Below are 19,545 nucleotides of genomic sequence, written 5' to 3'. Positions count from 1 at the left end.
AAGTGTCAGAGGACTCTTCAATCTTATCACTGGAACACCGCACATCCACCCCTGCCCCTTTCTCAGGCTTGGCGGGTCATGAGAACACCACCTGGGCATTCATCAAGGTTGTAATAATTTGTATAGAATTGCTCCCTATAAATGGTATGTTATTGTTGTTTAAACTTAAAGGAGAATGCACTCTTTTACTATCTTTTCTGGAAGGAAGATTGTTTTAAAGTGCATTAAATTTGTTTGGTTTTTTTCTCCTAATGCTCCATAAATGATTTTTAATCAATTAACATAAATTGTATGTATTAAATCTAATGAAAGTAACTGTAAAACACTTAAAACATAAAAAATAAGTATACCTGTGTAAAGTTTGTTTCTTTTTTAACATATGTAGACATGTTAATAATTTATCTTCATTCAAGCAATATATAAAGGTGATGTAATGAAACAAAACTTTAAAAAAAACTTTTCAGTCATTTATGCAGCAAAAAAACCAACAGATATGCTATTTTCTGCATGGAGAAATTAAGTAAAACCCTGGCTTGAATATCTGGAATTGGCCGCATGCTCCCCCCCCCTGCCCTTGCAGTCCCTGCCAGCTATGTACAATCCCTGCCACTCCCTCCAGAGCCTCCAAGATGCCTACCATCCACATGCCCCCCCCCGCAATACCTGCCACCCACTGCCCTGATTGGCTGCTTGGAAGTGTGATTATTTGTCCCCTGCACCAAATCCAGAGAATGGGCTAGAACAATGGGCTGAGGCTGGAGGGAGAATCGCTGGGAGAGAACCAGCAGAGGAGGAAAGGCTGCTTTGTTTCAGCTGTGGCAGATCCCCAGGAGTGAAATGGGTGCAACCAAGGGGCAGTGCCTAATTGTCCCAGACCTCTATGAGAATGAAGGATTTTCTTAAGCTTAGGATGAACTACCCCTTCTCTCCTACAAAGAAAGTTTCAAACGTAGTCCACATAAGTAGTCAAACATCTTTATTAATTGCAAAAGTTATGCAGATAAGCATTCTGAGTTGGAAAAACTAATCTGCAGGTTGGGTAGTGCAGGTTTTACAATGAAAAATTGTTAGTGCTACCTCAGCTCACACCCTTGATTAGTTCTGATTGTGCCTTCTGAACTTAAGCTAATGACCAAGGGTCGCTAAAACACTAGAAGGATAAACTATTCTCCAAAGCAAAAAAAGAACAATACTATCTGTCTATAAATAAACTTCAAACATATAAATAATTAAAGATCAGAACTGGTTCCTTTGCAAATAGCTAGGGTTCCATCCTAACACACAATGTCTCTTTCTCTACTTCTCCCATTTTTGCTGCTTGGTCTTTATATAAGGGCAATTCGGAAATAAACCTCCTTTTGATTATCAATGGCAGACACTCACAGATACAAAACTTTTATTATACACATTAGTCACTCGATGCCAAATCTGGAATATGGGGGGATAATCAAAAACATCCCAACAAAACTGCTTCAAAAGTTCTTTGGTGCATCTAGTGGTGTCTGGACGAGCATTATCGTGAACCAACACCACACCGGAAGTCAGCATGCCCTGATGCTTGTTATGGATGGCTTGTCTGAGTTTTCGTAATGTTTCACAGTAGACTTCTGAATTGATGGTTGAACCACGCTCCATAAACTTCACTAGCATTACTCCTTTGGCATCTTCACATTTTGCAGGATTTTCTATGGCACCACTTCCAGTGTGCTGGTTCACGATAATGCCCACACACCGCTAGACATACCCAAGAACTTTTGAAGCAGTTCTGTTGGGATTCTTTTGATCATCCCCCCATATAGCCCAGATTTGGCACTGAGAGACTACTGCTAAGGAATTTCAATCCTTGTAAGATGTTATGATAAGTGCCTCAATTTGAATGGTGATTATATCAAAAAATAATGCTGTAGTTTTCTAATGTGTATAATAAAAGTTCTGTATTTGCAAGTGTCTGTCATTGATAACCAAACAGAGTTTTATTTCCGAATTGCCTTTGTAGCAAAGAGGACACATTGGTTGGCAAACAGTAATATTTTCCATGTATGCGTATGTGACAGATACCTACATAAATAACATACTTCCATATCCATTCTCTTCTGTTATGATATTAGTAGGGTCATAATTTGACAGATTTCTCAAGAATACAAACTATTTTTAAAAAACAACACTTTAGCTTCAGCTAAATATATTGGACCCTATGTCAGCTGCTAGGAAGAGCTTGCTGCTGACATCTGCTTCAACAAGGGATTAGCTCTGAACAGTGATGAAACTTTATGTAGGAAAGCAATCCATAGCTGGTAAGAATCTTGGCTCTCAATCTAGGAGTCATCATTCTACATTTAACAGCCATGTTCAAAAATATGCCTGATTTTTTTTAAACCTCCCTGAAGAATTTGTTTATTCCTCCAACTGTTCAGCCATTAATAGTGAATTGTAAGTTGGACCTTTAAAAAATGAACTAATAACTGCAAAGGCTGGAGGGGACACGACAAAATTGTGTTCTATCATGTAAAATAATGGCAACAAAGATATTTCCTCAGAACACATATAGTTGAAGTGAAATAAAAGTGAGGGAGAAGCAGCTCTGTCTTTTTAAAGGACAGCCATTACAAATGGAAGAGGGAACAGAATACCATCTCCTGTCTGGGGAGCATACAAAATAACACAGCCACCTTATCCTCAAAAGAATGCAGTAAAAATGGGCTAAGCAGGAGGATAGTTGGCTAGAATAAGCTCTCAAGGTTGATCTTTTGCTTCAGTTTCTTTATCATAGATGTAGCTTCCAACTGCACCTGTGTTCACTCCTACAAAAGAAAAAAAAAGTCAGTAGAGGAGGAATTAAGGGAAAAAGGAAGTGCAAGCCAGTTTGGGGGGTCATTCTAATTTATATGACCTTGAAAATCAATAGTGAATTCATTATTGGTAAATGAATGTTTATATAGTATATAAGTAAAGTATCAGCAGATCTGAAGGGTTTGAAAATGCAACAGGTTTTGAAAAAAAAACCTATGAGAAAAATAAGACAATACAATAAGAATTAAACATACTCAGAGGCCACATAATTTTGACTAAGAAAGAGGTAATGCGATAAAATGAAGTATCTGGAAAAAAGGCAATCTTGGTTAGTATCTTGATCAAAGAAAAGTATGTTATATTTTTCATGAGTATTTGCAGAGTAGGATCAGATTCATGTCATCAGGACAGCAACATATACTCTGTCTCTTTGTTTTGCATGTTATGATGTGGCAGACTTGTCTCAAAAAACTAGAGCTCATTGGAAAAACATTTTGATGAAAACAGCAAATTCCTATGGCTTGTATTTGCAATGCTTTCATTTACCATATTTATCATAATTACTGTATCATGTGCTTTCAAACTTTAATTTAGTATAATATTTCAATTATACATTAATCATACTTTGAGGTTTTTCATCAAAATAAAATTGTATCAAAATTTATTTCATTTATGGTGAAATTATCCAAACTATGTTACAGAAAGTTTTCATCTGATATACCCAATATCATATTTTCTTTAAATCTTATTAACATGTCCAAGGACAATGTTACAGCATCCAGTTTGGGTCAGTCACCAGGACCAGAGGTTTTGTCTTCCGAGCTTTTGGACTCATGCTAGAGTCCATCCTCAGGAAACTTCTCTGTGTGCTCTGGGCTGTTCTCTATATGGTATTTACAGGTAGTCCCCAAGGTACGAATCAAATTTATTAATTAAATCAAAGGGTTGTTAAATGAACAAAGATCTGTCTTAGTATTTCCTCTGATAGCTGCCCTGTTAACTGAACTGGGAGGATTTCCCACCAGCCACCGATCAGCTGTTTCCGGTGGAGGGCTTGCAACCATTCATCCTCCTCCAGGGCTTCCTTCAATTTCTGGGCAAACTCACTATCGGCTGGCTGAGGGAGAGCTGGCAAAATTGGCCTCCTAGAGCCTTGCGCTGCTAGCTGCCCAGAGAGGATGATCGAGTTAATTATCTCTTCCCTAAAGCTCTTGTACTGGGACAGGCAAGAGAATGTGTCTGCCAGGAAGTTCCCCCCCCCCCCCCCCGGCAGGTACTGAAGAGTAAAGTTAAATCAGTGGAAGCACTGGGCCCATCAGACCTGCTTGACGGATAGCTTGCAATCCATCATAATTATTTTTTAAAAAACAACTGCTGCTAACCAGCTCAAATGTCTTCAGCTCAAGCATGTGTGTGTGTGCGAGCACACACACACATTGCTTTAATAAAAACCATTAGCTTAAGAGCCAGCCAGGCACCCAGAGGGAGATGGGGGAGGGATTTGCAGAACTCTCAGCTTGCAATAGTAACAGATGCAAAAGACCTTGAGGTCAGCTAGTTTAACCCACTGGTCTCACAAGAGAGTATTTCTGATAAATGCCTATCCAGTTTCTTCTTAAAAGCTTCCAGTGATGGGGCATCCACAACTTCTGGAGACAATTTAAATTTAAAACCTACAAATTACAGTAATATATGCTAATTTCCATAATAAAAGTTCAATAGTTTGCAAACACAATAGTTTGCACTTAAAACAGTTCCCAAACAGTTTAAAAGCACTTTGGGAACTGCTCTGCTTTTTAAATACTGTATGTCAGAATCCAATTATATTTCATCTCTAGTTATCAATTATAGTAAACCCCATTTCTGCCTTCTATGGATTCTGTCATACGATGAAGGGAAGGGGGTGAACAAAGGGGCTTTATGGCCCTCACTTCCTTTGGTATACTTCAAAGGAACTGGATGTGTGTATCACCAAAAGGACTCACCATAACAATGGGGCTATTACCTTTCATGTAGTTTTCTCTGAAGTCTCCATCTAGCCGGCAGTAAGGAAAAGGGGGTGGGAGTGCAATGCCTGAGACTGTCGCTGGAAGAAGGGGGTGATTGGGTGGGGCTACTGGGGAACCCCTTAAAACCTTGAATGGGAGAGCTTGGACCCCAAGTCCTGTCTAGAACGCCTGCAACCATTTTCTCTTAATAAAGGATGCCTGTTGGAAGAATTATTCCAAGAGTTCTGTCTTCTTAAGATGCAAAGTGGGGTGGGTCCTTACATTAGACAGGACTTGCAAAATTAATTCACCTGGAAGGGAGACCCTTGCCGGGGGATTTTGCAAAAAATTACCATGTCAATGGAGCAAGAAAGGGGGAAAACTCCCTGGAAAGAGAGCCGCTGCCCCAACTGGAACCTTGCCGGATGTTGGGATCCGAGAGGTCAGATTTCTCAGGAGAAGAAGTGGTAGAGACACGGGACCACAAGCCTCGCTGGTCAACGGGCGTTGGAAAGAAAAGTGAGTGGAGAAAGGAATCAAGAAAGGTGACCCTGAGACTGGGGGGCCAAGCAACCAGAATGGAAGCAGGAGATGGAGAAATCCCTGCACGCAAGTGAAGAGGGAGAAAGCTGGGTACCGTACTCAGACTGATCGCAAAGCCCGCAAAAGGATAAAAACGATGAGGCAAGGCAAACGCCCGGTGGCTGAATATACACAAGAATTCCGGGCCATTGCCGGCAAGCTGAACTGGCCAGAAGACATTCTCCTTAGCCATTTCAAAGACGGACTAAATTATGACCTATATGACGCTTGCCTGCCCCGAGGGGACCCACACCAACTTGAGGAATGGTACGTCTTGGCAGAGGAAGCAGAGATCGACATATTGAAGAGACACCGCCGAGGAAAACAATGGAACCGCTCCCCGCCTGAGTTGACACACGAACCAGTGAAACCATTGGCTACAGCCAAGAAGCAAATGGGGTGTTTCAAGTGCGGAAGAGAAGGGCATCGAGCTGTAGAATGCCGCTCCAAAACCCCCCAGCACAACCCAGACAGATCCCCAATCAGCAAATCCGAAAAGTTTTCAGCTAAGCCAAAAGAAACTGCCATGAGAATGATGGAAATTGCAGAACCCCCCACCTCTGCTCATCAGGGGGAAAGAACTCCAGCCTACACTGCAGGGCCGGTGGACGTGCAAAGTGGGGTGGGTCCTTACACTGTACTTTGCAAACTATTGTGTTTGCAAACTATAAAGTATCAAAAAAAATATTGTAAAATATTTACAGAAGTAATTGTAGCACTCAAGCCCAGGCAGTAGCAGATTGCAGCAAAAGGAAAAACTGGTGCCAGCTCAGCTCTTGTTTGGCCATGTGACCAGGGACAAAAAAAACCCCCCACAAACTGCCAGCTTCTCGTAGCTCCGAACAGCCCAGGCAAGTCAGAGATAAAAATGGCCACTGCTGCAGTAGAGACTGAAATCAAGTCACATGGCTACAGAGGCCTCTTTGGTCAGTTTTGAATTTCTAATGTAAGTACCCTTTCTGAATTAATTCATTTTTGTGAAAACTCGCTAAATAAACGCACATACCTGGGGGAATACTTGTATATGACTGTTTGTAGCTTTTTAGATGTAGATTGGGGTGTTGATGGCTGGCTATTAAGTTGTTAGTATTGTTTCCTTGTGCTGCCATGCCCCCCCCCTTCTAAGTACTTGATAAGCTGGGAGTAAATCAGCACTCCTGTTGATTGAGTAGAAGCCTGTTTCCCAGGCTTCAATCACTACCCTGGCTGTTTTTGTGCCTGCTCGTCCAACAATTTTAGTAGCTATAAATTGAATGTATGTCCTTGTTTATTGCAATGTCAGGCTATCAATGAGTTTGGGTTTCCTTGTCTGACTGCTCACTTGTGTTCTTGCAGTCTGTGGATAGCCTCCTCCCCATCTGTCCTACATAGTCACAGAGGCAATCCATACAGGGGATCCGGTAGGTAACATTGAAAGTATCTCCCACCTCCAAATGATCTTTATAATGCATAATTTGCCCTCAAATGGTAGCCTTTGTGCGGTGCCTACATGCAGGTCTTGGAAGCTGCGTTCTACAGCTTCCGAAATGTTTTTGATGTATGGCAGGGTGTGCCATGTAATTGGTCTTGTGCCTTGTTTGTTTCTCTCCCCACTGTGTTGCCTGGAGAGGCAGATGTTGTTTATTAATATTAAAGGTATCATTGCAGTTCCAAGTAAAGCTGTGTTTTGCATTTGGCTGATAGTGATTTTTATCAATGTTGTTGTTGTTAATTGCGAAGTCATGTCCGACCCATTGCGACCCCATGGACAATGTTCCTCCAGGTCTTCCTGTCCTCTACTATCTGCTGGAGTCCATTTAAGTTCACACCTACTGCTTCAGTGACTCCATCCAGCCATCTCATTCTCTGTCGTCCCCTTCTTCTATTGCCCTCAATCTTTCCCAGCATTAGGCCCTTCTCCAGTGAGTCCTTCCTTCTCATTAGGTGGCCAAAGTATTTGAGTTTCAACTTCAGGATCTGGCCTTCTAAAGAGCAGTCGGGGTTGATCTCTTCTAGGACTGACCGGTTTGAACGCCTTGCAGTCCAAGGGACTCGCAGGAGTCTTCTCCAGCACCATAGTTCAAAGGCCTCAATTCTTTGGCGCTCAGCCTTTCTTATGGTCCAACTTTCACAGCCATACATTGCAACTAGGAAAACCATGGCCTGGACTAAATGCACTTTTGTTGGCAGGGTGATATCTCTGCTTTTTAGTGGGCTGTCTAGATTAGCCATAGCTTTCCTCCCCAGGAGCAAGCGTCTTTTAATTTCTTGGCTGCAGTCCCCATCTGAGGTGATCTTGGAGCCCAGAAAAATAAAATCTGTCACTACCTCCATTTCTTCCCCATCTATTTGCCAGGAATTGAGAGGGCGGATGCCATGATTTTGGTTTTCTTAATGTTGAGTTTCAAGCCAACTTTTGCACTCTCCTTCGTCACCCGCATCAAGAGGCTCTTTAGTTCCTCTTCACTTTCTGCCATTAGAGTGGTATCATCTGCATATCTTAGGTTGTTGATATTTCTCCCGGCAATCTTAATTCCAACTTTTGATTCATCTAGCCCTGCCTTTCTCATGATGTGCTCTGCATATAAGTTAAATAGGCAGGGCGACAGTATACAGCCTTGCCGGACTCCTGTTCCAATTTTGAACCAATCAGTGGTTCCGTGTTCGGTTCTCACTGTTGCTTCTTGACCCGCATATAGGTTTCTCAAGAGACAAATGAGATGGTCTGGTACTCCCATCTCTTTAAGAACTTGCCACAATTTGTTGTGATCCACACAATCAAAGGCTGTAGCATAGTCAATGAAGCAGAAGTAGATGTTTTTCTGGAACTCCCTAGCTTTCTCCATGATCCAGCGTATGTTGGCAATTTGATCTCTAGTTCCTCTGCCTCTTCAAAATCCTGCCTGTACTTCTGGTAGTTCTCGATCCAATACTGCTGGAGTCTAGCTTGTAGGATTTTAAGCATAACTTTACTAGCATGTGAAATGAGTGCAATGGTGCGATAGTTTGAACATTCTTTGACATTGCCTTTCTTTGGAATTCGAATGTAAACTGACCTTTTCCAATCCTGTGGCCACTGTTGAGTTTTCCAAATTTGCTGGCAAATTGAGTGTAGCACTTTTACTGCATCGTCTTTTAAGATTTTGAATAGCTCAGCTGGAATATTGTCACCTCCACTAGCTTTGTTGTTGCTCAGATTTTCTAAGGCCCATTTCACTTCACATTCTAGGATGTCTGGTTCAAGGTCAGTGACCATCTCATTGTGGTTATCTTGGACGTTAAGCTCATTCTTGTATAGTTGTTCTGTGTAGTTTTGGATTTTTATCAATACCAGTGGCCAAGTAGGGTTCGAAATGTTTGGAACTGTACCCAAGTTGCTTAGTACTATTATTACTATCTTTGTTTTCTTTTGTCAGTTTTTGTACTTCAATTTGCAGGTCTTTATATTTTGTGATTTTTCTCAAATTCTTTCTCTTGTCTTTTGCTATCTCCACTACCCAGACTTTTTTGTCATTTTTGTCAATGATTGCTAAGTCTAGTAGTGTGTGGAAGATGCTTGTCTGTTTGAATTCTAAAGTTTCCAGAGCACTTTAACTTCTTCATTTTCTATAGCTTAGCCTTTTTTATGCTCTTACCAGTTCTTGCTTGCAGGCAAGTGCTATTTCTTGTAGATCTTTCAATGCACCATTGTTGCTACTTATTTATGCTGTTGTTTTTGCAATCTTCTTGCAGCATCTAACAAGATGGTCCACTGTTTCTTCAGCTTCTTGCAGAGGTGATATTTGCTGCCTGTTATTGTCTTTTGAGTTCCGGAGTTGTATGGATTTGTTCTTAAGGCTTGATCTTATGCAGCCAGAATTAGCCTGTCTCTTTCTTCAATTTTCCTGCTCTTACCCATTGCCAGTTCTTGTTATCTGCCTTGCCTGATAGCTTTTTTTAAAATGTATTGGCCATGTAATACTTTGCCTTGCCTCTTTCCTATTTTTTACAGGTAGTCCTCAACTTACAACAGTTCATTTAGTGACTGTTCAAAGTTTCACCGGTACTGAAAAAAGGTGACATTTTTCACACTTACGACCTTGTAGCTGTCATGCCCTCATTGGAGCCTGAATCTGTGGAGGAGATGAGCCGGAGCCGCTGGAGATCAAGTGGGATGCATTGTTGGCTTTGGAGGAATATGGGAAGAAACAGGTTGAAACAGGCCAGGGCCTTTCAGAATTGGTACGGCTTGTAGGCAGGAAGAAACGGGCAGGATGACCAAGAGAGGCTAAGCGTGAACATGAGATACAGAGCTTGGGCAATGAGCAAGGACCACCCCCCTCCTGATCCTCAAGCTCGGAGAGTGGAGAGAAGGCTGGAGCAGCACAGGCTGACCCAACTACTCGGGAGGAGAGTGTCCCGTCCCTCTCCACAAGGCACACCTGTGGGGAGGGGCATTTGTCAGGAACAAAAGCTGAATTCATGAAGGGTTGTGTGCTGTTGCCGACATTGGACGTTTCCTGGACTTCTTGCTTTATTTCTTGCTTCCTGGATTAATTGCCTTGTTCCTTTGCTTCCTGGACTAATTGATTTAATCCCTTGCCCTGCTGGATTTCTTGTTTTGGCAGCCATTCTGCTCACAGATTTGTGCTGGACTACTTGCAGCCAGAGGCTGCTGAAGGTGTGTGTGTACACGTGTGTGTCATCACTTTACTCTGGGACTTGCCAGAAACGTGGGAATGTTTGATAAACATTTGGAGCAATAAAAGGGCAGTTTGAATTGTCAGCTGACTGTGTTGCCTCTGTGCCATGCGCAGTAGCATTCCCATGATCATGCGATCAAAATTCAGATGCTTGATAACTGGTTCATACTTACGACCATTGCTGTGTCCCAAGGTCATGCAATCACCTTTTGCAACCTTTTGACAAGCAAAATCAGTGGGGAAGCCAAATTCACTTAACAACTAACTTATCAACCGCAACGATTCACTGCAAGAAAGGTTATAAAATGGGGCAAAACTCACTTAACAAATATCTCACTTAATAACAGATATTTTGGGCTCAATTCTAGTCATAAGTAGAGGACTATCTCTATTTGTTTTTTTCTTATAAGCCAGTTTGGTCTCTGACATACAGTAAGGCATCTTCTTATTGTCCTAGAACAGTGATGGTGAACCTTTTAGAGACCCAGTGTCCAAACTGCAACCCAAAACCCACTTATTTATCACCGGGTGCCGGGTGGCCATGGCTGCAGTGGTCATGGCAGACTGGGTGGGTGGGGCCAGGGTGGCGGGGGCCAGTCCCTCACCATCTCTGGGGCATGGCATGGGTGTCCACAGAGAGGGCTCTGAGTGCCACCTCTGGCACGTGTGCCATAGGTTTGCCACCACTGTCCTAGAATCATAGAATTATAAGACTGGAAATGACTTTTGATTTGCATCATGGTGATGCAGCTGAAGGAAAGCGGAGCTCCACTTCCCATGGCTGATTTCACCCTGCCAGGGGCTCCTAAATGGGCCTAAAGTCTCCCCGGACAGGTGATGGAAAATCATGGAAAGACGGTAGTCAATCCGTTTGATCTGAGGAAAGCCCTCCAAATCAGCAGGGGAAAGGCTAGCTGCATTTCTGTGGCTAGCCTGAGCTACTGACAACTGAACAAAGAAAGCACTTATCAGCATTCTAAACAACATGTATGGAACTGAGTGAGAATATTAACCCTTTTTCTACTATTTCCATATCTGACTCCCTGGACAAGACAAACTCCCATAAAGCAAGAAATCCCCAAATGTGAGAAGGAAGGGGACTTTTGCCCCACCCTTCCAGAGAAATAAAAGCGGCAGGTGAATCTTTTGGGGGGATAAAAACGAAGAAGAATATAACACCAAAGTGGAAGTACTACCAAGACGGAGCATTTACAAACTGTAGAATTGAGAAAACTGTTAAGGGTTTTCTCTTTGGAAAGAATATTGGTGTGAAATTCAAGAAACCTTAAAGTGAAAATAATTGTTTGCTTTAAGTGTTGGAAAAAGGATATCTGAAGACATCTAAGTGGTGGCATAGAGCAGGGCTTTCCAACCAGTGGTACGGGTACTACTTGTGGTACATTGGCACCTGGCAGGTAGTACACGACCATCCTAGAAAAGTGGTAGTGGGGGAGGGGAATGAGCTGAACCGGTGGCAGCACCGCACAAGCCTGAGCGAGAGATGGCTGGAGTTGCAGGGCTGTCAGGGCTCAGCGGAAGCGCCAGGATCAGTGCCGCTTTCCAGCTGATCGGCACTTTTTCGGGGCTGTCAGGGCTCAGTGGAATTGCCAGGATCAGCGCCAGGCTCCAGCTGGAGCTCAGTGCTGATCCTGGCGCTTCTGCTGAGCCCAGAAGAAGCACCAATTAGCTGGAATGTTGCAGCATCTCCAAGGTCTTGTGATTTACATTCAGATGCTTGGCAACTGATTCATATTTATGACGGTCACAGTGTCCCAGGGTCATATGAAGTGACCAAAACCTGCTGCAACCACCCAGCAGATGGGGGAATAAAAACCACACACACTCCACCCCACCCCCGCTGCCAATCCTCAACAGAAATGCTCACAACAATGAAAACCTCAGACAGGAGGGCTGCCGGGTGGGCAGGCAGGTGTCTTGCTCAGCTGTGGCTTGGGGGGCACTTTTTCAGTGCCATTGTAACTTCAAATAGTCACTAAGTGAACTGTTGTAAGTCGGGGACTACCTGTACTTTATCACTTTTTTTTTTTTTGGTCATCAAGTTTTTGACACCTTGCTAGGTGACTGGTGGTACTCGGATGCTGCCATATCCTAAAAGTGGTACAATAGGTGAAAAGATTGAAAAGCCCTGTTCTAGTTCAACATCCTGTCCAGGGCAGGAGACCTTGTAACATCCCGGACAAATGGTTGTCCAGAAGCTTCTTGAAAGCCTCCAGGGATGGATCACCCACAACTGCTGAAGGCTTAATCTTGTCATCCTGAAAGATGCTGAGATATTTCTAGTGATCTTCATCCAGACCAGACATGTCAAACACAAGGCCTGCAGGCCAACTCTGGCCCACCATGTGGTTGCATCTGGCCCATGGAGCTGCATTGGAAACAACAAAGGACCGGCCTGCAGCACCTCGACCTGGCCCAGGCCGACCAGCTGTTGATCTACAACCTGATGCTAGCCATCAAAGCCAGAATGTGGTCAGCCCTAGATCCATGGGACAGCCCTGGAAACAGTGACAGGCACCCCCACCCCCTAGGCATGCATGCAGGAGATAGCGAGCAGGCAGAGTCCAGCAACCCTGCTGGCTGTCTTGCCCCAGAGGCTGACTTCACCCAGGATGGCAGCACTGGCCACCTCCTGTGCACACACCCAGAGGTAGAGGCGATGGGACGGCCCCTCACTTGTTCCAGGGCTGCTCCATGGATCTAAGGCTGAATGCATTCTTGCTTTTTTTTGTAACAAATTTTATTAGTTTTCCAATTTTAACATCCAAATATTTAGAAAGCAACATGGTGACTGGGTAATCAATAATTCAATAACAGCATTTTTAGTACATATCTCAGGTTACATTGTCAAAAATTCCTTCTCTATTTCCCATTAACATTTGATATAACAGTTAAACTGGTAAATTTCTAGCCATAGCAAGCACAATTAAAGCATTTATCAATCTATCTTTTGTTTATACATATCCATATTCTGTTTTTAAGTTTTACCTAATTGTAAGGACCCACCCCACTTTGCATCTTAAGAAGACAGAACTCTTGGAATAATTCTTCCAACAGGAATCCTTTATTAAGAGAAAATGGTTGCAGGCGTTCTAGACAGGACTTGGGGTCCAAGCTCTCCCATTCAAGGTTTTAAGGGGTTTCCCAGTAGCCCCACCCAATCCCCCCCTACTTCCAGCAACAGTCTCAGGCATTACATTTCCCACCCCTTTTCCTTTCTGCCGGATGGATGGAGACTTCAGAGAAAACTACATAAAAGGTAATAGCCTCCTTTGTTATGATAAGGCCTTTTGGTGCTATCCACATTCAATCCCTTTGAAGTTGTACCGAAGGAAGTGAGGGCCATAAAGCCCCTTTGTTCACCCCCCTCCCTTCCTTGTATGACAGAATCCAGAGAGGCAGAAATGGGGTTTTCTATAATTGATAACTAGAGATGAAGTATAATTGGATTCTGACACTAATTCTTAATTCCTAATTACAGTATTCAAATTTTAACCTTTAATGTCTATAATATTCAAATTTCTGTAACCCAAATTTCCTTTATTTCACTACACAAAAGTTATGATATCTAAAATATACATATTACTTACTTAAATATATTCTATTTTTATTCCATAGATATTTTCTAATTCTCATCCTGATACATCACAGCTTACTAATAGAGTAACCTTTATTGTCTCAAATCCATCCATCTATATTTTTTGGGCTAAGGGTATTTCCTGATATTTAATTTCCATTTCCCTTATAACTCTATACCCTAATTATTAAGTCAATTAATCCAACAACATTTGAATCTAATAGTCATATTTCCCTTCATCTCCAAGTCTCCCTTTAGCCCATTAATCAAGACTTTAGGATCTCTCTTAGTAAGTCAGAAGGCCCCATTTTTTAAACCTAACTCTAGCTTTCTTTTTTTGCCAACCAGGTTTCCATACCCATATCTTTAAATTATCAAATAAGTCTCCTTTCATTCTGGTATATGTTGCTTGAATCAAAGGAGACCATCTAGTCATCAACTTTTCAAAAGAACTGGTCCATTTATAATCATTAAGTTGTTGCCTTGGTAATTCAAGTCTCGATGTTTGTTCTAGTGTCTTTATTTTCAATTTGGTCTGGTCTTCATCTCCCTCAGGTTTCTTCTGGTTTAGGTAAAAGGTCATGTCCAATTTTATAGTTATTGATTAACTAGGTATTCAGTGTGATCTTTAGCATCCTCTGTTTTGTTATTTTTTGAGTTGTAGGTTCTTTGGTTGCAATCAGGATTTGATTGTCAGAATTTTCAATATATTGTTGTTGTTCCTTAGAGTTCTCTGCCTTAGTATTGATTTCTCCTGCTTCTGTTGTTTTCTGGGTTGTAAATTCTTTACTTGGGATCTGGATTTCAGTTTGTAGGTTCAAGCTGGCGCCTTTGTCTTTCAGTCTGGATTTAATTAATAGTAGTAGTAGTAGTAGTAGTAGTAGTAGTAGTAGTAGTAGTAGTAAAGCTGGAAGGGACCTTGGAGGTCATCTAGTCCAACCCCCTGCTCAGGCAGGAAACCCTACACCATTTCGGACAAATGGCTGTCCAGTCTCTTCTTAAAAACTTCCAGTGTTGGAGCATTTACTGCTTCTGGAGGCAGGTTGTTCCACTGATTAATTGTTCTCACTGTCAGGAAGTTTCTCCCTAGTTCTAGGTTGCTTCTCTCCTTGATTAGTTTCCACCCATTGCTTCTTGTCCTGCCTTCAGGTGCTTTGGAAAATAGCTTGATTCCCTCTTCTTTATGGCAGCCCCTGAAAACAAATACTTAACGGGATTCAAACCAGGGACTCCTGCATGTTAAACGGTTGTCAAGGAAAGTTTGTTGCTGGTCCCCTTTCATTTCTGAAATATTTGTAGATAGTCCTTTAGTGGAGGCTAATATTTAAAGCAAAAGTAAGTGAATGTTCACCTCCACAGTTTTTAAGAGCCAGTTTCAGCTCCCAGCGGTAGCATTTTATCTTTAGATAGTACCAAGGCCAGATCTAGGTTGTAAACAGATCTCTTTGCCAGGGATATTCACTTGCTATACCAGGCTTCACCACAACATGTCCCTGGTGGCCGTTAGAATCCTTTTCAAACAGGCTAGACCAGTGATGGCGAACCTTTTAGAGACCAAGTGCCCAAAAACTGGTCCCGCCATCCCCTGCTCTGCCCCCCATCCCCTGCCCCGCCTGCCCACAGGACCACTCACCGCCTCCAGGGCCCGCTGCAGATCGCCCAGGCCGCCCAGCAGCGCTATGGCGGCCACACTCTCTGCATGTGCCCTGCACCATCAACTGCATGATGGAGTGTGAGGGCAGAGTCTTGTCTATGCTGCCTGGATGCCATGTTCTTGGCTGTGCTGCTCCATGTGGGCCACGCTTGGGGGCAACTCTCCTTCAGGGGGACTGCTGGAGAGGAGGGGTCACGGGGGGAGGCAAGGCTCGGGCAACAGCACGTGTGCCCACAAAGAGGGCTCCGAGTGCCGCCTCTGGCACCTGTGCCATAGGTTCACTACCACTGGGCTAGACTTTTATCCAGCTTTTTTCCCCAAGTAGTTAAAATAGCCAGTTCCCATGAAAGTAGGAACTTTTTGGGTAGCCAGATCCAGAAAACATGTTAAGTCCAATTACTTAAATATATTTTTCAAGGTTTCATCTTCCCAATGTAGGCAACCGCCACTATTTTAGAGGGTGGGAAAAAGATGTTCCCTTCCCTCTCTCCTCACAGGGGGAATCAATTTCAGAGAGCTTTTACAGGAAAAAATATTTGGGGTAAAAAGAAGGTAGGGTCTCACCCAGTTCTTCCGCGGTGCTTTCAAGTGCTGAGTTTGGCCTCGGCTGGAAACGGCATTAATGATGGGCCATGTGGATGGCCGATCTTTTCTCTGTTGGTTCGAAGAGCTGCTCTGGATCAAACAGAAGGGCTGCCGCCCTTCTGCAATCAGTCGGAGTCCTCTTCCCTCCTCGTCGCCTCTCCAAGGCAACTTTCGACCCCTTTCAGTATCCCTCAGTGAGAGAAAACCGGACGGCGGAGGGAGCGATCGCCCCGCACGTCCGCCAGACCCGCGATCCAGAACCAGAAGCCCATGCGTTCTTGCTTTGATGGATTCAACCAGGTTGTAGATCAGCACCACCCCCCTTCCACCAATACCACAGACTACTAGCAAAAGTGGTATTTGATCACAAGACAAGGAGGCATCAAGAAATGTCTCCCCTTTTTGCATTTGAGCATCCAAGAAGGGACAGGAAAGAGGAAAGACAAACAAAAAGAAGGAAAGAAGGGAAGGAACAAGAAAAGGAGAAGGAAGAAGGAAGGAAACGAGGGAAAGGAAGGAAGGAAGGAAAGAAGGAAGATTATAATGAGAGGGAGGGAGGGTCTGAGGGAAGTCCTGCCTTAGCACTTGGCCACGAGCAGTCCTGCTGCCCTTTCGCCATCTCCTTGTCCCTGCCTCCTGGCTTCTCCTGGTGGTCTCCCATCCTATCACTGAGGATGCTTTGGTTAGAAAGCTGTGTTTCCTCGCAGGGAGAGGGACTGGGCCTCCCTCTGACCAACACATTTTGCCCTCCTGCACATACCATGAGCAACTTGGCCAAGGAGAAGGAGCCAATCAGCAGCAGCCTTGAGGAGGAGGTAAGCGCAGCTGGGTGCCCACTTGGGAAAGGCTGGATTGGGTGCTTGCCCTCCACTGGCCAGGGCTCCGGGCAGCCTGCATCACTGAGAATCCTTTGCAAGGCTCCTCTGGTGGACAAGTGTATGGTGCTCACCCTGGTCTTGCCTTCCTCCTCTGGAGACAATGAATCCCCCCAGCCCAGTCCACCACGGGTGCCCCCCGACACAAGTGATGTTGAGCTGGCCACGCCCACCCCTGCTATGCCTACCCCAGCCCCCCAAGGTCAACCACAACCCTGATGCAGCCTTCAATGAAATCGAGTTGGACACCTCTGGTCCAGACTTTTATTTCCATAGAGTATCTTGATTCCTTCAGTTTTCATTGTTTTCCCTGTTGATGGTAAAAATGGCATATTTGTCCAATCCAAACTGCATTGGCTGTGTATGTGGACAATGTTTTTCCATATAGTCTCAGATTATCCATGTAAAAGACACATGAGATACCTTGGCAGATGCATCTCATGCTTGATATAGCCAATTTTTCACTCGTTCAGTATTGTTAACAGAGGAAGAGTGGAGTGGAGTGGAACAGAAAAGAATTGAATAGAACAGAATAATAGAATCATAGGTTTGGAAGGGATCTTGGAGGATTTCTAGTCCAACCCCCTGCTCAAGGCAGGAGACTTTGTACCATCTCAGACAAATAGTTTGCCAATCTATTCTTGAAAACTTTCAGTGATGGAGCATCCACAACTCTGGGAGACAAGCTGTTCCATTGGTTAATTGCTCTTACTGTTAGGAAATGTCTCCCTGGTTCCAGGTTGGATCTCTTTTTAATGAGCTTCCATTCATTGCTTCTGGTCCTGCTCTCAGGTGGAGGGCTTTGGAAAATAAGTCGACCTCCTCTTCTCTATGACAGGCCTTCTTGGAAATGCTCTCAATAGTTCCAAAGCAACATCTTTTTTAAAAACAATCTTTTAAATGCTGTAGCCTTCCTTCTTTTAAAAATTGATCTTTTACTCTTTTGTGGCTAATGTTGAAATAATACTTAAATACAACAAACCGAGGTAAATTAGGTGTTTTTCTTAATGAATCATATGTCTTTGTGGGAAATTGTTATATATCAGTGTACTGTTTTTAATCCATAAAGAGGAAAGAAAGAACACTGAAAAAAAAAATCTATAGCTGTAAGTTTGCAGTTAATGGAAAAAGGAATGGAAAAATAGTAAATCCGACCTTCTCTCATGTCTTTATTAGAGTGGTCTGCAAGCCCCTTGGACCCAGTTGAATACGAGAAACTTCATTTCTCAAAAAAAAAAAAAAAATCACATTAGGACTACCTGTTGATGGAGGAACAGAAAAAAATGTTGTTGTTTTTTCAGTTCTTGTTGGTGTGCCACCATCACTAACTGGACAAGAGCACCTCAGAAGCTGTGCAAGAGCAAGGTCTTCCCATACAACTTTCAGAGTGTCCAGAGACCCGACATATCACCAGAAATGGCATGGTGTGTCATTTGTGACATGCATGACATATAAATTAGTCATCACTGCTGATTGAATTAGCCTTTTATCAGGCACCTCCAAAACATCTTCAGTTTTGAATGTTGGCATGCTAGTTTCTAAACCGTGGATTTTTCTAGTTTTCTAAATCTCCATTTTCATAAATATTTTCCCAGTGGTGATGTCCCAAACTGGAGGCATGACTTATATGAATTTGGTAGTTACAGGTGGTCCTTGATATATGATTGGTCATTCAGCAACCATTCAAAGTTATGACAGACCCCTCCAAAAGCTACTTTCAACCTGTTTCAAAGTTATGGCCACTGCAGAGCTCCTATGGTCATTTGCCCTTACTACTAACCACAGGGACACTGTAGCACCTGCCTGCCTATCAGTCCCCCCATCTCATTCTGCTGTATCCCCAAACCCTCCTCCACACCCAGTCACTTACCATTTGAAAATTTCTAGAGATTTGGACCTCCGGAGGGCAGGCCTCTCAATCTCTTAGCATCCATGGGCTGCAGGTTGCATCCCAGAAGCAGCTGCCATTTTTAGAATGGCCATAATTTATTGCATTGCACAAAATGGCAGCTGCTTCCAGGACACAAGCACATGCCCCAGGGATGGAGAGATGTACTCTACTTCTACTTCTCTAATGCAGTCTCCACAGTGCTCCAGAAAGATCCAGAGCTTTCTGCAATGCTGCGGAGACCAGATTAGGAAAGCAGGATGGACTACTTCATTCTTGGGCCCCCTGACTTGAGGCTGCTCAGAAAATGGAGTCCGCTCCTAGGATAACAGAATAACAGTTGGAAGGGACCTTAGAGGTCATCTAGACCAACTCCCTGCTCATGCAGGAGATCTTATACCATTTCAGACCAATTGTTATCCAATCTTAAAAACCTTCAGTGTTTGAACACCCACAGTCCAACAACCCATCCAGTAAGTCATCCCACCAATTAATTGTTCTGTCAGGAAATTTTTCCTTTGTTCTAGGTTGGTTCTCGATTATTACTTTTTGTTCTGCCTTCAGGTGCTTTGGAGAATAGGTTGAACTGCTCTTTTTTGTGGCAGCCCCTTTGATATTTGAAATACTGCTATCATGTCATCCCAGTCCTTCTTTTCATTAAACTTGACATAATTCCTGCAACTGTTCTTCATATGTTTTAGCCTTCAGTCTCCTAATCATCTTTGTTGCTCTTCTCTGCACTCTTTCTAGAGTCTTAACATCTTTTTTATATCATGGCGACCAAAACTAGATGCAACATTCCAAGTGTGGTCTTATAAAGGAATTATAAAGTGGTACCAACACTTCAAAGTGATCTTGATTCTATTCCTCTATTAATGCAGCCTAGGACTGCATTGGCCCTTTTGGCAGCTGCAGCACACTGCTGGC

At 43.3% G+C, this 19,545-nt stretch overlaps 1 protein-coding gene across 1 annotated transcript in view; it reads right to left on the bottom strand.

The window, feature by feature from the left end:
- Positions 1-959: 959 nt before the first annotated feature.
- Positions 960-19,545, bottom strand: part of CRIP2 (cysteine rich protein 2) — an 83,340-nt gene continuing 64,754 nt past the window's right edge. The window contains exon 8 of the mRNA XM_039326152.1: positions 960-2,801. Coding sequence (XP_039182086.1) covers positions 2,734-2,801 — 68 coding nt within the window. The 3' untranslated portion in view covers positions 960-2,733. The remainder of the gene's footprint in view (positions 2,802-19,545) is intronic.

The sequence above is a fragment of the Crotalus tigris genome, unplaced genomic scaffold (assembly GCF_016545835.1).
Source record: "Crotalus tigris isolate CLP2741 ecotype Arizona unplaced genomic scaffold, ASM1654583v1 scf7180000024339.11422700, whole genome shotgun sequence".
NCBI lineage: Eukaryota > Metazoa > Chordata > Lepidosauria > Squamata > Viperidae > Crotalus > Crotalus tigris.
The sequence above is the reverse complement of the archived record's forward strand: the minus strand, read 5'-3'. Positions and strand labels throughout refer to the sequence as shown.